Here is a 15,870-nt window from a genome sequence, read left to right as displayed (position 1 = left end):
TGCATGGACATTGATGCAAAGCGACACCAATTGAATCCCTTGGGTGTTTTACCCTGGGGCCATCCCATTTATCGTGGCCTTATTATTTTCAATTATGTGGCTAGATGTGTTGCATACTTTCAAGGCCAATAATTATGCAGGGGTTTTCTGAACACAAGGTTGTGTTTTCAATGCTAGAGCTCTGGAGTGACAGGGCAAAAAGAAAAAAATATTTTTGTGAAGAATAAAAACTTAAAACCCTAAATACACTAAGGATTCAAAGGCACCCTTGCTGAAATAAAGGTATTTCAAAGGAATCCAGGTTACTTCTTTTTAAAACACTTGTATGGAAAGCAAGAATGATTTATTTGCTATTGATAACTACTTCTCCTAGGTAAGAAAATACTGATGGGACCATTCAGAGGCCTTATATGATGAGTTAGACAGGAGAGGAAACTGAGATAGAAAAGACAAAAGTTTTCTTCCTCTTTAGATAAAGGTTTGGGTTTTGAAAAGAGCTAAGCAGAGCTATACTGTGTACTTTACAGAGATACAATATAAGCACAATAGTATTTTACAGAGATCTGTCCCCAGCATGAAGGTGATGGTAAGAGCACCCTGAAATGGTTACAGCATATAATGTTTCCTAATGGGACACTACTGGTGTTTGTGGGAGACAAGCCATAGATTGCTCTATGCCTAGCTGTTGTCATCCAACATCTAGCCATTTAACGCTAGTGGTGTCCTCAGGTATTATGAATGACTCCTGGACATTTCTCCACAATAAATCCAGGAGTGAATTAGGACATTATTTGGGGACATCATCAATAAATACACGTTGACACTTTGTCAAACGAGTTTCATTTGCTGAGAATGATCCTTGTATCTTCACCAGGTTTTCGTTTTTAAAAAAATAATCACACTCTCAGAACAAAGAACATCTTCTGTCCTTTCACTTATTAATTTATGTCTTGATTTATTTTGAGTATTTTCAAATAGGTACAGCATCCATCCATATGCTGCAGATGACAGAAGAAACTGAGTTGGTAAAAGGAGGAGTTGTACTGTACAAAGATCTTTTAAAGACTGGCAGGACAGGTATATTTATGACAGAATCCCAAACTTCACTGCCAAATCAACACCCAAAGAGTCTTATATTTGCAACACTTTGAAAATACTTTACCATCTAAGCCTCATACATGTATTAATGTCAGGTCATTTTTCCCTTCATTTTTATCTTTGGATTCAACAGCAAACTCAAAAGAATTTTACATAAAATCATTCTATTACTTTTAGAAGTATTTTTGGAGTAAAAACGATTGACCATAACAAATTTATGGTTACCAAAGGGAAAGGTGGGGGGGGGGATAAATTAGGAAGTTGGGATTAACATGTACATACTACTATATATAAAACAGATAACCAACGAGCACCTACTGTATAGCACAGGGAACTCAGGGAACTGTACTCAACATTTTGTAATAACCTAACAGGGAAAAGAATCTGAAAAAGAATCTACCTGAATCACCTGATGTACAGGTGGATACCTGAATCACTTTGATGTACACCTGGAACTAACACAATATTGTAAATGAACTATACTTCAATAAAGAATTATATCGATAGACCCTTTAAGAGCTGAAAGAGCTGAAAGGCCTAGAATCAGGTATGCATGGATCCAGATCTTCTTCCTCCACTTACTAGCTCTATGACCTTGCACAATTTACTTAATCTTTCAAAAATTTAGTTTCTTCAAGTTGTTATGAATATTAAATGAGATAATGTATGAAAAATGGTAACCCAGTGACCAGGACATGGTACACGTTCAATACTGCTAGCAAATAACAAACAGTCCTGTCCTCAGAGTGAGTAATACTTATACTACTTAGTTTTTTAGAGGGATCTTTGCCAGACAATCAAACAAACAAAATTAACAAGAGAAAATAAAATAAACTGAGAAATACATTTCCTTAAGATATATAAAACTTTCTTATGTTAGCAACTTTGTGAATTCCCCTGAGGGAACGGATCTATATTAGACTGAACCTGTCTGGTAGACAGAAGTTTTATTGAGACAGCACTTGAATAAAGAAATTTGATCTGTGATACATACAAATCACTTCTGGAAAACTGGCTTTCTTGAGACAAATTCCATGAATGTCAGGAGTTTCTGTGAAGAATGTGTAAATTTAATAAGAAGCTCAAATACCTAGAGGAAATGCTTAAATAAGTGTTAATGAGCTATCAGTGGTCAACCAACACACATGGCAGCCCAAATTCTTTTCTAGTTTTTCTAGTACTTTGAATGGGAAAATGCTTATTTACTCCACTTTCTTAAGGTTCTTATTTTTAAAAAGTACTGCTTTTCCTAGCCCAGTTAGATATGATTGATTTTTGGCAATGAAAACTTCTTTAGATATCATCTATGATAATGAAGAAATTTGATCCATGATTTCCTAAACTGTATTGGAAAAATGGGATTACTTAATTTCAAAATCCACTAGGCTCAATTTGTATTTATGAAAGTCCTATTATTATACTTGATTTGAAAAGAAAAGTGGTGGCATACACACCACCCTTATCATTAAAGAAGGCTTCATCTTAGAGAGACGATTTAGGATGTTGATTCAGGACACTGACCCTGGAGTGAAAATACCAAAATGCCTATATTTGAATGCCAGATCAGTTACAAACTAGCTGGGTTACTTTGGACAAGTTGCTGAAACCTTCTTTGCCTCAGTGTGTAAAATTAAGAGGATAATACTACATATATCATATGGTTATCAAAATTTTTAAATGACTTAAAATGTAAATCACTTAGAAAAGTGCCTGACACATATTAAGTGCTGTGTTAGCTATTATAATTACTACTATTATTATTATTTTGGTTCTTCAGAAAATGATTGCTTATTTTTATTTACTTACTCCCAGGCAAGGATTCTCACTGTCGGGCTTCAAGGTAATCTATCCACCCATTTGTAATTACATGTAAAATTCTGTATCTGCCCATGTGTTTTTTAAACCATTTTATTGAGAAATAAATGGCATAAAATAGACTGCATGACATGTACAATGTACAATTTTATATGTTTTGACATATGAATACACGCACAAAACCATCATACTATCAAGATCATGGATATATGTATTACTCCAGAAAGCTTCCTCTTTACATTTTATGATTCTTCCAGTGGTCAGAAAGATTTTACCCTATAATATTTTTTTTAAATTTTTACATCTTACATATAGGTTTATGATCCATTTTGACTCATTTTTGTATATGGTGCAATATATTGTTCAATTTCATATTTGTGCATACGGGTATTCAGTTAGTCCAGGATTATTTGTTGAAAGACTATCCTTGGAATTGCCTTTGCACCTTTGTCAAAAACCAATTAACCATTTATGTGGAGCTCTAGTTCTGAAATATCTATCCTGATCTATTTCTTGGCTTTGACACTAATGCCATATTCTCTTGACTACTATAGCTTTATCATAAGTCTTGAAATTAGGAGCTGTAAGTCCTCCAACTTTATTCATTTTTTAAAAAACTTTTTTGGACTACTACATTTAAAATAGATAACCAACAAGGACCAAGTGTATAGCACAGGGAACTCTGCTCAATATTCTGTAATAACCTAAATGGGTGAAGAATTTGAAAAAGAATAGATACAAGTATATGTATAATTGAATCACTTTGCTGTACACCTGAAACTAACACAACATTGTTAATCAACTATGCTCCAATATAAAATAAAAATTTTAAATAAAATAAAATAAAATAAAACTGTTTTGGCTATTCCAGTTTCTTTGCATTTCCATGTGAATTTTAGAATCAGCTTATAAATTTCTACCAAAAACATAACTGGGATTTTCATTTGTATTAAGTTGACTTTATAGATAAATCTGGGGAGAATTGATATCTGAATAGTATTGTGCTTAAGGAAACAATTCTATTTACCATCACATCATAAAGAATAAAAGACCTAGGACTAAACCTACCTAAGGAGACAAAAGACCTATACTCTTATACACTAATGAAAGAAATTGAAGATGACACATACAGATGGAAAGATATAATATGTTCGTGGATTGGAAGACTCAATATTGTCAAAATGACTATACTACCCAAGGCAATCTACAGATTCAATGCAAATTACCAGTGGCATTTTTCACAGAACTAGAGCAAAAAAAAAAAAAAATTAAATCTATTTGTAAATACAAAAGACCCTAAATAGCCAAAGCAATTCTGAGAAAGAAAAATGTTGCTGGAGGAATCATAGTCCCTAACTTCAGGCTATACTACAAAGCTACAGTAATCAAAACAGTATGGTACTGGCACAAACACAGAAACACTGATCAATGGAACAGGATAGAAAGCCCAGAAATAAACCCATGCACCTATGGTCAATTAATCTGTGACAAAGAAGGCAAGCATATACAATGGAGAAAAGACAGTCTCTTCAATAAGTGGTGCTGGGAAAACGGGACAGCTACATGTAAAAAAATGAGATTAGAACATTCTCTAAAACCATACACAAAAATAAATACAAAATGGATTAAAGACCTAAATGTAAGGCCAGACACTATAAAACTCTTAGAGGAAAACATAGGCAGGACATTCTTTGACATAAATTGCAGCAATATCTTTTTTGATCCACTTACTAGAGTAATGAAAATAAAAACAAAAATAAATAAATGGGACCTAATTAAACTTAAAAGCTTCTGCACAGCAAAGGAAACCACAAGCAAAATGAAAAGACAACCCACAGAATGGGAGAAAGTGCAAATGAAGTGACGGACAAGGGATTAATCTCCAAAATATACAAACAGCTCATGCAGCTCTATGTCAAAAAAAAACCAACCCAATCAAAAAATGGGCAGAAGATCTAAATAGACATTTCTCCAAAGAAGACATACCGATGGCCAAAGAGCACATGACAAGATGTCCAACCTCACTAATTATCAGAGATATGCAATCGAAACTACAATGAGGTATTATCTCAAACTGGTCAGAATGGCCATCACCAAAAAGTCCACAAACAATAAATGCTGGAGAGGGTGTGGAAAAAAGGGAACCCTCCTACACTGTTGGTGTGAATGTAAATTGGTACAACCATTATGGAGAACAGTATGGAGGTTCCTTAAAAAACTAAAAATAGAACTACCATATGATCCAGCAATCCCACTCCTGGGCATATATCTGGAGAAAACCATAATCCAAAAAGATAATGCACCCCAGTGTTCACTGTAGCACTACTTACAATAGCCAAGACATGGAAGCAAGCTAAATGTCCACCGAATGGATAAAGATGTGGTACATATATACAGTGGAATATTAGCCATAAAAAAGAATGAAATAATGTCATTTGCAGCAAAATGGGTAGACCTAGAGATTATCATACTAAGTGAAGTAAGTCAGACAAAGATAAATATCATATGATATCACTCATATGTGGAATCTAATTTTAAAAATGATACAAATGAACTTATTTACAAAACAGAAACAGACTTACAGATATCGAAAACAAAGTTGTGCTTACCAGAGGCGAAACGTGGTGGAGGAGGGATAAATCAGGAGTTGGGATGAATGTACATACACTACTATATATAAGATAGATAACCAAAAAGGACCTACTGTATAGCACAGGGAACTCTACTCAATATTCTGTGATAACCTATATGAGAAAAGAATCTAAAAAAGAATGAATATATGTGTATGTATAACTGAATCACTTTGCTGTAAACCTGAAACTAACACAGCACTGTAAATCAACTATACTCCAATAAAATTAAAACAAATAATAATAATAATATTGTGCTTTCTGATCCATGAACACAGTATAGCGTATAGTGTATAGTATAGTGTTCATCACTCACTTATATAATTTCTCAGTAATATTTTGTAGCAATATTTTGTTTTCAGCATATAGGTCTTCCATATTTTTATTAGATATATCCCTAAACATTTCATATTTTTGCTGCTATTGTAAATGATATTGTTTTTAATTTCAATTTCTGATTGTTAATTGATAGTATATAAAAATACAACTGATATTTATATATTGATCTTGTATCCTACAGCCTTGTTAAATCCTTTATTAGCTCTAGGATCTTTTTTGGAGATTCCATAGCATTTTCTACATAGATGACCATAGAGTTTATGAGTAAGATAACTGTGCTCCTTAATTTCCAAGCAGCATGTCTTTAATTCCTTTTTCTTGCTTTATTTCACTAACTAAAACTTCCAGTGCAATGCTGAATAGAAATGGTGAAAATGGACATCCTTCTTACCATGTTCCTCTTATGTTAGAAGAAAAGTGTTCAGTGTTTTATCACTAAGTTTGATGTAGCTTTTATCAGGAAGGATGTTGGATTTTGGCAAATGCTTTTTCTGCATACCCTGGAATGTAGTTTCCCTTTCTCTTTGTGGTGAACCACACTGATTTTTTTTCAAACTAATTTTGCATTTCTAGACCTCACATGGTCATAATGTGTTATCTATTTTATATACCATTGATTATTTGATAAAAATTTATTAAGAATCTGTTTATCTATATTCATGAGGGATACTGGTCAGTAGTTTTCTTGTAATGTCTTTGAGTAATGCTGAGTTGGGAAGTATTTCTTCCTTTTCAATTTTCTGGAAGATTTTGCGTAAAATTAGTATAATTTCTTCCTTAACTATTTGGGAGACTTTACCCATAAAGCTGTCTAGGCCTGGAGTTTTCTTTGTAGGGAAATTTTAAGCTAATGGTTTAATTTATTTAGCAGATATGGAGCTATTCAGGTTGTGTATTTCCTTTTGAGTAAATGTCTACTGTTTGCAACTTTTAAGGAATTTGTATATTTTATTTAAATAATTGAATTTAATGGCATAAAATTATTCATAATATTTCCTTTATATTCTTTTATATTAGTAGAATCTGTAGTGATGTCTATCTCTTATTCCTGATAATGATAATTTGTTTCTTTTCTCCTTTTTCCCTGATCCGTCTTGCTAGAGCTTTATTAGTTTCATTGATCTCAAAACAAAAAACACCCAGCTTTCTTCCTCATTAACTTTTTTCTATTGTTTTTTCTGTTTTGAATTTCAATGACTTCTGCTGTAAACTTTATTATTTACTTTCTTCTACTTACTTTGTGATTAATTTATCTTTCTCTAGTTGCATAAATGTGAAAACTAAGATTATTATTTTGGTGGCAAATTTTCGTTGGTACAAATTTTAATATTTTTTCTATTTCTATTCAGTTCAAAATAATCTCTAATTTCCCTTTTTCATTTCTTCTTGGTCCCAGGAGTTGTAGATAAGTGTGTTATTTAGTTTCCTTATATTTGAGGACTTTACCAATATATTTCTAATATTTATTTCTAAACTAATTCCATCATAGTCAGAGAACAGGGTGTAATAAGAATGTTTTTTAAATTTGAGACTTGCTCTGTGGCTCAGAAGAGAGTCAATTTTGGTAGATGTTCTGTCAACACTTGAAAAGGATGTATATTCTCCTGTTGTTGGATGGAGTGTTTTAAATGTCAATTAGGTCAAGTTGATTTATGGTGTGATTCAAGTTTTTTATATCCTTACTGATTTTCTGTCTACTTGTACTATTGATTATTGAGAAAAGTATTGGAATCTCTGCCCCAAATTGTATATTCTTATCTTCTTGTAATTGTATCAGTACTTGATTTATGAATTTGTAAGTTTTGTTACTACAGCACAAACATTTAGTAATGGTGTGCCCTCTTGATTAATTAGCACTTTATCACTAAGAAATATCTTTCTTTATACCTTGTAATATTCTTTGCTCTGAACTCTAATTTGTTTAATATTAATATGGACACTCCAACTCTCTTTTGATTGCATTAGCTTAATATATATTTTTCCATCCTTTTACTTTTAACTTAATTTTTCTTTATAATTAAAATATAGTTCAGTCTTGCTTTTTTAATGCAATCTGTTAATTACTGCCTTTTAACTGGGGGTTTTAGTCCATTTATATTTAACAGAATTATTGATGCATTTGGTTCAGTTTTCTATATATTACATCTGTTCTTTATTCTTATTTTTCCTCTTTTTCTGCATTGTGTGTGATATTTTAAAATGATTTCCTTTTCTTTCCTTTGTTGGCCTATTTGTTATAGTTTCTTGTATTTTTAAAGAATCATAGTATGTATTTTATCTTATTTATCTTTAAGTGATTCTATACCATTCTATACCACTTATCCATCTTTAAGTGATACTATATATCTTTAAGTGATACTATACTTAATATACGAACCATACAATTGTATAGTTCCATTTCCTGGCCTTTGTGATATTTTTGTCATATGTTCTACTTCTACATATGTTATAAATCCCATAATACATTGTTATTATCTTGCTTTAAATAACCTATTATCATTTAAAGAGATTTAAATAAGATGAAAAAAGACATTTCATATTAACCCACACAGTAAGTATTTCTAGTGCTTTTCATTTCTCTGTGCAGACTCAGGCTTCCACTAATACCATTTTCTTTTTTCCTGTAAGGGTTTCCCTTAACATTTCTTGCAGTTCTGCTGCTGCTGATTTTTTTTAAAGTTTTGATATCTGAAAATCATTTATTTTTGTTTTCCTTTTTGAATAGTATTTTCTCTGTGTATAGAATTCTGGGTTGTTTTCTTCCAATACTTTAAAGATGTTGTTCCACTATCTTCTGACTTGTATTATTTCTGAAAAAAGTATGCTATAACTCTTCCTTCTTATTCTTCTGTATATAATGTACCTTTTTCCTCTAGATACTTTGAAGATACTCTTATCACTGGTTTTAATCAATTTGAACAGAATACCCCTTGGTGTAGTTTTTTTCATGTTTCTTGTGCTTAAGTTTGGTGACATTCTGAATCTGTGGGTTTATAGTTTTCATCAAATTTGGAAAATCTGGGCCATTATTTCTTCAAAAATTGTTTCTCCCTCTGCCCTTTTTTCAGGGATTCCAATTACATATACATTAGGCTGCTTGAAGTTATCTCACAGCTCACTAATGCTATGCTTTTGTCTTTTTTTTCCTCTTTGCTTCATTTTGGACAGTTTCTATCGCTATGTTTACAGGTTTATGAATTGTTGCTTCCACACTGTCTACTTGGTTGTTAATACCAGCCAGGGTATTTTTTATCTCAGTTATTATAGTTTTCATCTGTAGAAGTTTGATTTTAGACAGATATCTTCAATGTCTCTACTAAATAAGCTCAATATATTTTCTAGTTTCTTGAATGTATGGAATGCAAAAAAAATAACTTTTAACGTTCTTGTCTATTAAATCTATAATATGTCATTTCTGGATTTGTTTCTATTAATTGAATTTTCTCCTCATTTTCAAAGATATTATACTTCTTCTTTGTACACTGGAAGCTTTTGGCTGGACGCCAGACACTATAAATTTTACCTTGCTGGATGCTGGATACTTAGATGCTTATAAGCATTCTTGAGTTTTGTAACTGGGATATAGTTAAATAACTTTGAAAGAGTTTGATCCTTTCAGGTCTTCCTTTTAAGCTTTTTGGGCAAGACTAGAGTAGCATTTAATCTAATTTTGCCTCATTACTAAGGTAAAACTGTTCTTGATACTGTGTCACATGCCCTGTGAATAATAAGGATTCTACTGTGACTGATGGGAAAAGGAACTATTCCCAGCTGTGTGTCAGCTCCAAGGATTGTTCCCTATAATTTTTTCAGGTGGTTTCTTCTGCTGAAGATTTAAAAGGATCCCTCTGCATAGCTCTAGAGTCATCTCTCTGTGCAGCTCTCTCCTCTGTGGTACTATGCCTTGTAGCAACTTTAGCTGCCTTGTCCTCCTCAGACTCCCAGACCTGTCCCCTCAACCCAGGGATAATGCTAGGCTCTGCATGGATTTCCTCTTTGCACACCGTGATCTGAAAACTCTGTCTAGGTAGAAATTTGAGTAATCACAGTATCACTTCAATCATTTCACATCTCTTCATTGCCTGGTATCCAAGGTCTTAAAATTGTGATTTTTCCCAGCTTTTAAATTGTTTCAGGTAGAAGGGTCCTGGTCCTTTACTCAATCCTGGCTGGAAGTGGAAGTCGGCCCATGCATTTTTAGAGGAAGAAGCCCTATGGCCTTTATCAATAAGTTATCTTCTCTTTGCTAATGATTAATATGAGTAGATGTATAAATTATTGGTATGGATTCTTGGTGTTTCCATGGTTGTCTCATATATTTTAATTAGCATCTATTGTAGGAAATGAGATTCAAACTTTTAATAGAAAAAATCCTGATTCTCTATAACTAACACATCACAAATTCAGAACACTATTTTGGCAAGTGGGACGATCTAAGGTAACTCAGGCACATGGTATTGCTAGCCAAAATGTAGCCTGAATCATAGAAAGAAGGCAGGAGACTAGAAATAATAACATATGATTCAAATGAAAATTAGAATTAAAGAGTAAAAAGTATAGACAGAGATCATTTTTTACAGGTAACACAGAAATAAACCAAATAAGTCTGGGAAAAGAGCTTGAATGTAGAAAGGACAAGGTGTAGTGTCAAATAATTACGCAATTTCAAATCTTGATGATAAGGGAGAAAGATGCTTTTGGGTTTTGTCTGTTTTAACTCCCAGAATTTAATATAAGCTCTCTTGCTTTCTTCCAGTTAAAAAAGAGAGAGAGAGATTCATTATTTACCTAGTTAGGAGAAATAGAGAAGCTTGCTTAATTGACATTTGTACATTTATCTGAATTTTCCTGAATACTATGGAAAGAGTTTCCATATTTTTGTCAGTACTAACTGTAAAGCTTGAAGCGCATAATTACCTCAATAGACCTAGCATCATAGTTATTTGCATATTTGTATTAACTATACTTTTTGAGGAGAAGGAGGATATCTTGTTTACCTTTAAATCTCTAACACTGATTACTATAGAGCATCACTTAGAGAAAATTCACTTATTTAACAAATACTATGGAGTACCTGTTAAGTCCTGCATACTATGTAGGGCTTTTAGGAATGTAAAGGTGAGCAGAAACTGGCGTGCGGCTGCCTTCTTCAGACTAGTAGAGAAGACCAACAGTAATTAAATCATCACACAAACAGATGTAACATGAAAAATGAAGAGCACTGGATAGACGATTAGGTTACATCTCTTATACAGGCTATTTCCAAAGTGACTAAGGAAATTCTACAACACGGAGATAGAATTAGAGCTTCTAATTCTAAGTGCCAGAACGTAGCCCACACTTTCAGAATGACTTTATTCAATACCTCATAGAGAATTTCCTTCAGATATAATTTGAAGAAAAGAGAGTATACCCTGGGGGACTTCATATCATACTTTAAAACTTGGAAAAACTGACCCTACCAGGCAAGAATAAAGGTTAAAAGGTATCTCCTTGGTGATCTCATGAAGGTGAAATATTCACATAGGAACATAACACTCAAAGCCATTTTGTGAGCATGTAAACATTGAGAATTAATATAGAAATAGTAACTCCAAACCAAATGCCAGAATGAAACAAAATTTATCAATTGAAAGCTTGTATTCATTCATTTAGCAAATGTCTATTAAACATCTACTATATGCAGGAATGTCCCAGGCCCTGGAAATATAGCAGTGAAAGTCCCTGTACACAAGAAGGGGATGGCATGGGGGTGGGGACATAGGATAAAAAAGCAAACAGACCACTTAGAGGCTTCTGAGTCTCTACAAAGGCAGTGTCCCACATTGGTAAAATACTTGTTTGCCCATCAAAGCAACTTGGACTCTTTACCCAACCAACAGAGATCAGAGCAAGAAATATCTCCAATGTAATGAGGTACATGGTGTTCATTGTATTGCTGGCATTAGTGCCACTCGATACTCTTCTATCCCTTTCTCGAGTGATTTTCAATCTTATTTAGCAAAGAGGACCTTATTTGCTACCTCATCATTCCAGAAAACCTAACATTCAGCAGCCAACCTAAAGAAAAGGGGGTGTTTTGTCCATCTGCAATTTTTATCTACCTCTCTGTAGTAGCTTGAGCCTCTAAGAAGCAGCCAGGGTTTCAAAGCTAAAGCTTACCGCTTTACCACAGAAGTAGGATAAAAATGTCTACAGCTAGTCTGCAGAGATCCAGTCCTGCATCCTTCATCATATGATTTCAAATAAATCTCCAAAGAAACCCAGTTTTGTTTCCTCCAAAGCTTGAATGTTTCCAAAATGTTAAGAGCTTCTCCAGGTGCAGTTGGTTTTTGGGTAAATTTTATTATCACCACTACTATGCTTAGATGTTTCAAACTATAGAATAAAAAATAACCTCTTCTATGCTTTCAAACACTCAGAGAAAAAGAAAGAAAGAAAGGAAGGAAGGAAGGAAGGAAGGAAGGAAGGAAGGAAGGAAGGAAGGAAGAAAGAAAGAAAGAAAGAAAGAAAAGAAAGAAAAAGAAAGGAAGAAAGAAAGAAAAAGAAAGAAAAGAAAAGAAAATACTCTAGCTAAATAGCTTCACAACAAATAGGTCATTTCAAGAAAAGACATCCAATTATATAGAATCTGATTACTGGTAATAACTTGGAAGTCTTAAGAAATTTAATGACTTCAGTGCAAAACAATTAAAGTGAACTATTGAGGATAAAATCACCCCCTAGACTCAACATAACTACAGATGCAAAAAGAGTGAGAAGGCTTACTGCTTCATTGTCCCTTCTGTTCCCAGTCCCCAATGCCAAACACATCAGATAACCTAAATATTTAGGTATTGTTAAAATTAGAATTCATAGGAGAAGTCTGTTTTTCAGTGGCAGGATTATTATACTTGATTTTACAATTTTGAATCTTGAACTTTCCAAAGACATAGAACTGATAATATAAATACACAAGAAAAAATTTCCATTGTATGTATGTATGTATGTATGTATGTGTGTGTGTATTTCATTTATGTAAGTCAAACATGAGAATTAGGCCTTCAACTAACAGACACTAACTTCAAGGTCATTTGGGGAATGTAATCTTTTTATCAATAAATCCTCTCCCTTAAGGTTTTCTGGACAAGTGTGTATTCTACATTATAATAAAACAACTCTAGTTATATATATATATATCTTTCCTTCATCTAGCAACAGCTTTTGCATTTACAGTCAATTTGGAAAATTCTTAAAAGGGGTCCCGACCTCTACCTTGAGCACTGCATTAAAACTCTCAGAGGAAACTTGCTAGTTCTCAGCAGCACAACTGTATTGGAAGGAGCTCTAAGCAGGAGCAATGAAGATTGTTTTACACGTCGATGGTGTTAATTCATATCATGTAAAGAAAAGGTAAACTGTATACTTTGTTGCCTTGTCTGTAAAGCATACACATTGCCCCATATGCTCCGAGAGTGGTAAACCACCTCCAAGCAAAATCTTCATGGGGTATTGTATGATTAATGATATTGTTGGTGAGGTTTACCAAACCGTAGTTTGGTAAGGTTAAGCAAAGTCTCCATATGAATTTTTTAAAAGACAATGAGACTAAAATGCATCTTATCGGTAGGCAAATGAATCTCTGTTGTATGATAAAAGCAGTTTCTTTTAGCGGTTAGAGATTTAGCTAGCAAAACCACTTGTAAGATGAACACATTTTCCAAGCCCTGAAAGAATTTCTTTTTTTTTAAGAAAAATGAGAGAGCATTATGCTTTAAAAAAGAAATCATCACTCACAGGTTCCTTTCCCATCTTCTTTTGTAGCCGTGTTTGCCACTGGACGGCTTGCATGACAATGGCTTCCCACCTTCTTTCAAGATTTACAATGATCAACTGCATGGGCTGGTGGTCCGCGTTCAGATTGCAGGTCTCCCGGTCATCCAGAAGATGTTGGCATAATCGCAGGATGGAGGCCACTCCACGACGTCGCTGCTTTATTTCACAACAGAGGGACTGCAACAGAAAGAGGGACCGATCCATTAGTGTTTCTAGGGCAGATTTCCCTAAAACATAAAACACCCTCTTCCACCGTAATTTTAAATTGTAGTGATATGCTCAGCTGTGAACAATAGGACAAGAAGGACTCTGGAGTTGCCTTTGGATTAGAGATCTTCTACAGACACCCAACTGATGCCAATGAATTTAGATGTATCTCATTCCTCTTCCCTTTTTTTTTTTTTAAAACTGACTTCTACATCTAAAATGTTGGGTCCCACTTTGATATCTAGGTGATTAACTTAATGAAATAAAGCATTTATGCCAAACAGGTTGACATGCTTTGATTCAAGGTCATAGGAAACACAAAAGACAGAAAAGTCCTCCAAAAGGAAATGGAGTATTTCCAAATTTACTCCTAGATTCTTTGGAGCCAAAAGTTTACTTTTCTAGGCTGGAAATAAGTTAAATAAGATTGCAAAAAAATTGATATATAACAGCTATTGTTTGAAAAAAATGATAAGCAACATTTCTCTTCCGAAACTTGATTAACAAAGCAATAATGTTCTGAAAACAGAAATTAGGATACTGGATTATTAATGCATTATTTGTTAGTTGCGTGTTTCTTTTAATAGACATTCACACTATTTAAGAAGGATATGCATGCACCAAAGTAAGATTTTGCCCCCAGAAGCATTTGTATTGCTGCAGTGACCCTAAGCTGAACGATTCAAGCAAAATAGTGGGTACACATGTCTAAAAGTATTATATCTCTTCTTTGCCTACAGACAGTGTGTAAGTGATACTCTAATTCAAAGCTTTTGGGAGAAACGATGATTATATCCACAAACATCACTGAATTACTAATCTCCTTCTACTGCCACAATTGGACTGTTCTAACAGTTAACAGATTGCTTATTAATCAACAAGGATACACAAGACAATGCAATTTCATTTAGTGCTAGAGTTTTAATGCCTAAAAGTATTTGTGCTTAAAATGTTAATCTAGATAAGTCTTCATTAGAAGAAGTCTTAAAATGATTAAGTGCAGTTCATTGAAATGTGCAGAGTGGTAGTAGACCAGCAGGTGGACGTCTCATACAGATGTTCCACTTATTGATATAATACATGCTATAGCCATTTAAACAACCCTAACTCAGTAATAGCTGGAATTCTATTATTTCTGTAATGAGAGAACCCTGTGCCTTTAATATTTTTGAATTTTAAATAAGGTGAATGACAAATTCCCATACCTCTATTTACAGCAAAATATGACTAGGAATTTTATTATTCAGTTTATACCAGTACAGCATTTTTTGTTATGTTTCTTGAACTTACCCTTATTTATTTTCCTAGGGATCATTACTATTTGCCTATATAACTCCTGATAGAATGACCAGGTCTGACAAATTTCTTTACTGATGCTATTCATTAGTTCAATGCTGAATGAGGAGAAACCCCTACACATTCAAAGATAAAACTTGAGGGTCTACCAAAGCAATAGGCATTGTTTCCATTACCTCTCCCAATCCTGCTAACTGACCCTCCCCACATGCATTCTCTCTCTTTCTCCTTCTATTTCTCTCTCTCTTTCTCTCTCTCTCTCTCTCACACACACACACACTCCCTTCAATAATTTGCTCTCTTGCTCTAGAACAACTGTCGAGCAAGTCAAACTATCAAGCCCACTTAATATCTGTCATTTTTTGGCCCAATCGTAAACACTTCAAGATAATAATATAGCCAACTGGGATTGATTCAGATGAGTTCTATGAATATACATGTTGAAGATTTTGGGTTTTTGTCTGTGTTTTGTCATTAAATTGTTAAAAATAAAGAGCTAGAAAAATCAAGAGATGTTTCCATGCCACAAAACTGGATCTTGCAAAACTCCATTTTAAGTTGACTAAAATAATGACTGCATTTCTCCAGCCAACAAAAAGTCCCTATGTTTCTTAGCTAAATGAGAGTTTGCCATGGATGACACTAAAGGTATGTGTGGACTTAGCATAGC

General features: G+C 33.7%; 1 protein-coding gene across 4 annotated transcripts in view; it reads right to left on the bottom strand.

The window, feature by feature from the left end:
• AKAP6 (A-kinase anchoring protein 6) overlaps positions 1–15,870 on the bottom strand; it is a 493,560-nt gene that overhangs the window by 43,599 nt on the left and 434,091 nt on the right. For all 4 annotated transcript variants that reach the window (XM_060294728.1, XM_060294724.1, XM_060294726.1 and 1 more), the window contains one exon: positions 13,659–13,874. In XM_060294728.1, the coding sequence (XP_060150711.1) occupies positions 13,659–13,874 (216 nt within the window). The remainder of the gene's footprint in view (positions 1–13,658; positions 13,875–15,870) is intronic.

This window comes from Globicephala melas, chromosome 2, assembly GCF_963455315.2.
Source record: "Globicephala melas chromosome 2, mGloMel1.2, whole genome shotgun sequence".
Lineage (NCBI taxonomy): Eukaryota > Metazoa > Chordata > Mammalia > Artiodactyla > Delphinidae > Globicephala > Globicephala melas.
Note: the sequence above shows the minus strand (reverse complement) of the source record. Positions and strands in the feature narration are given on the sequence as shown.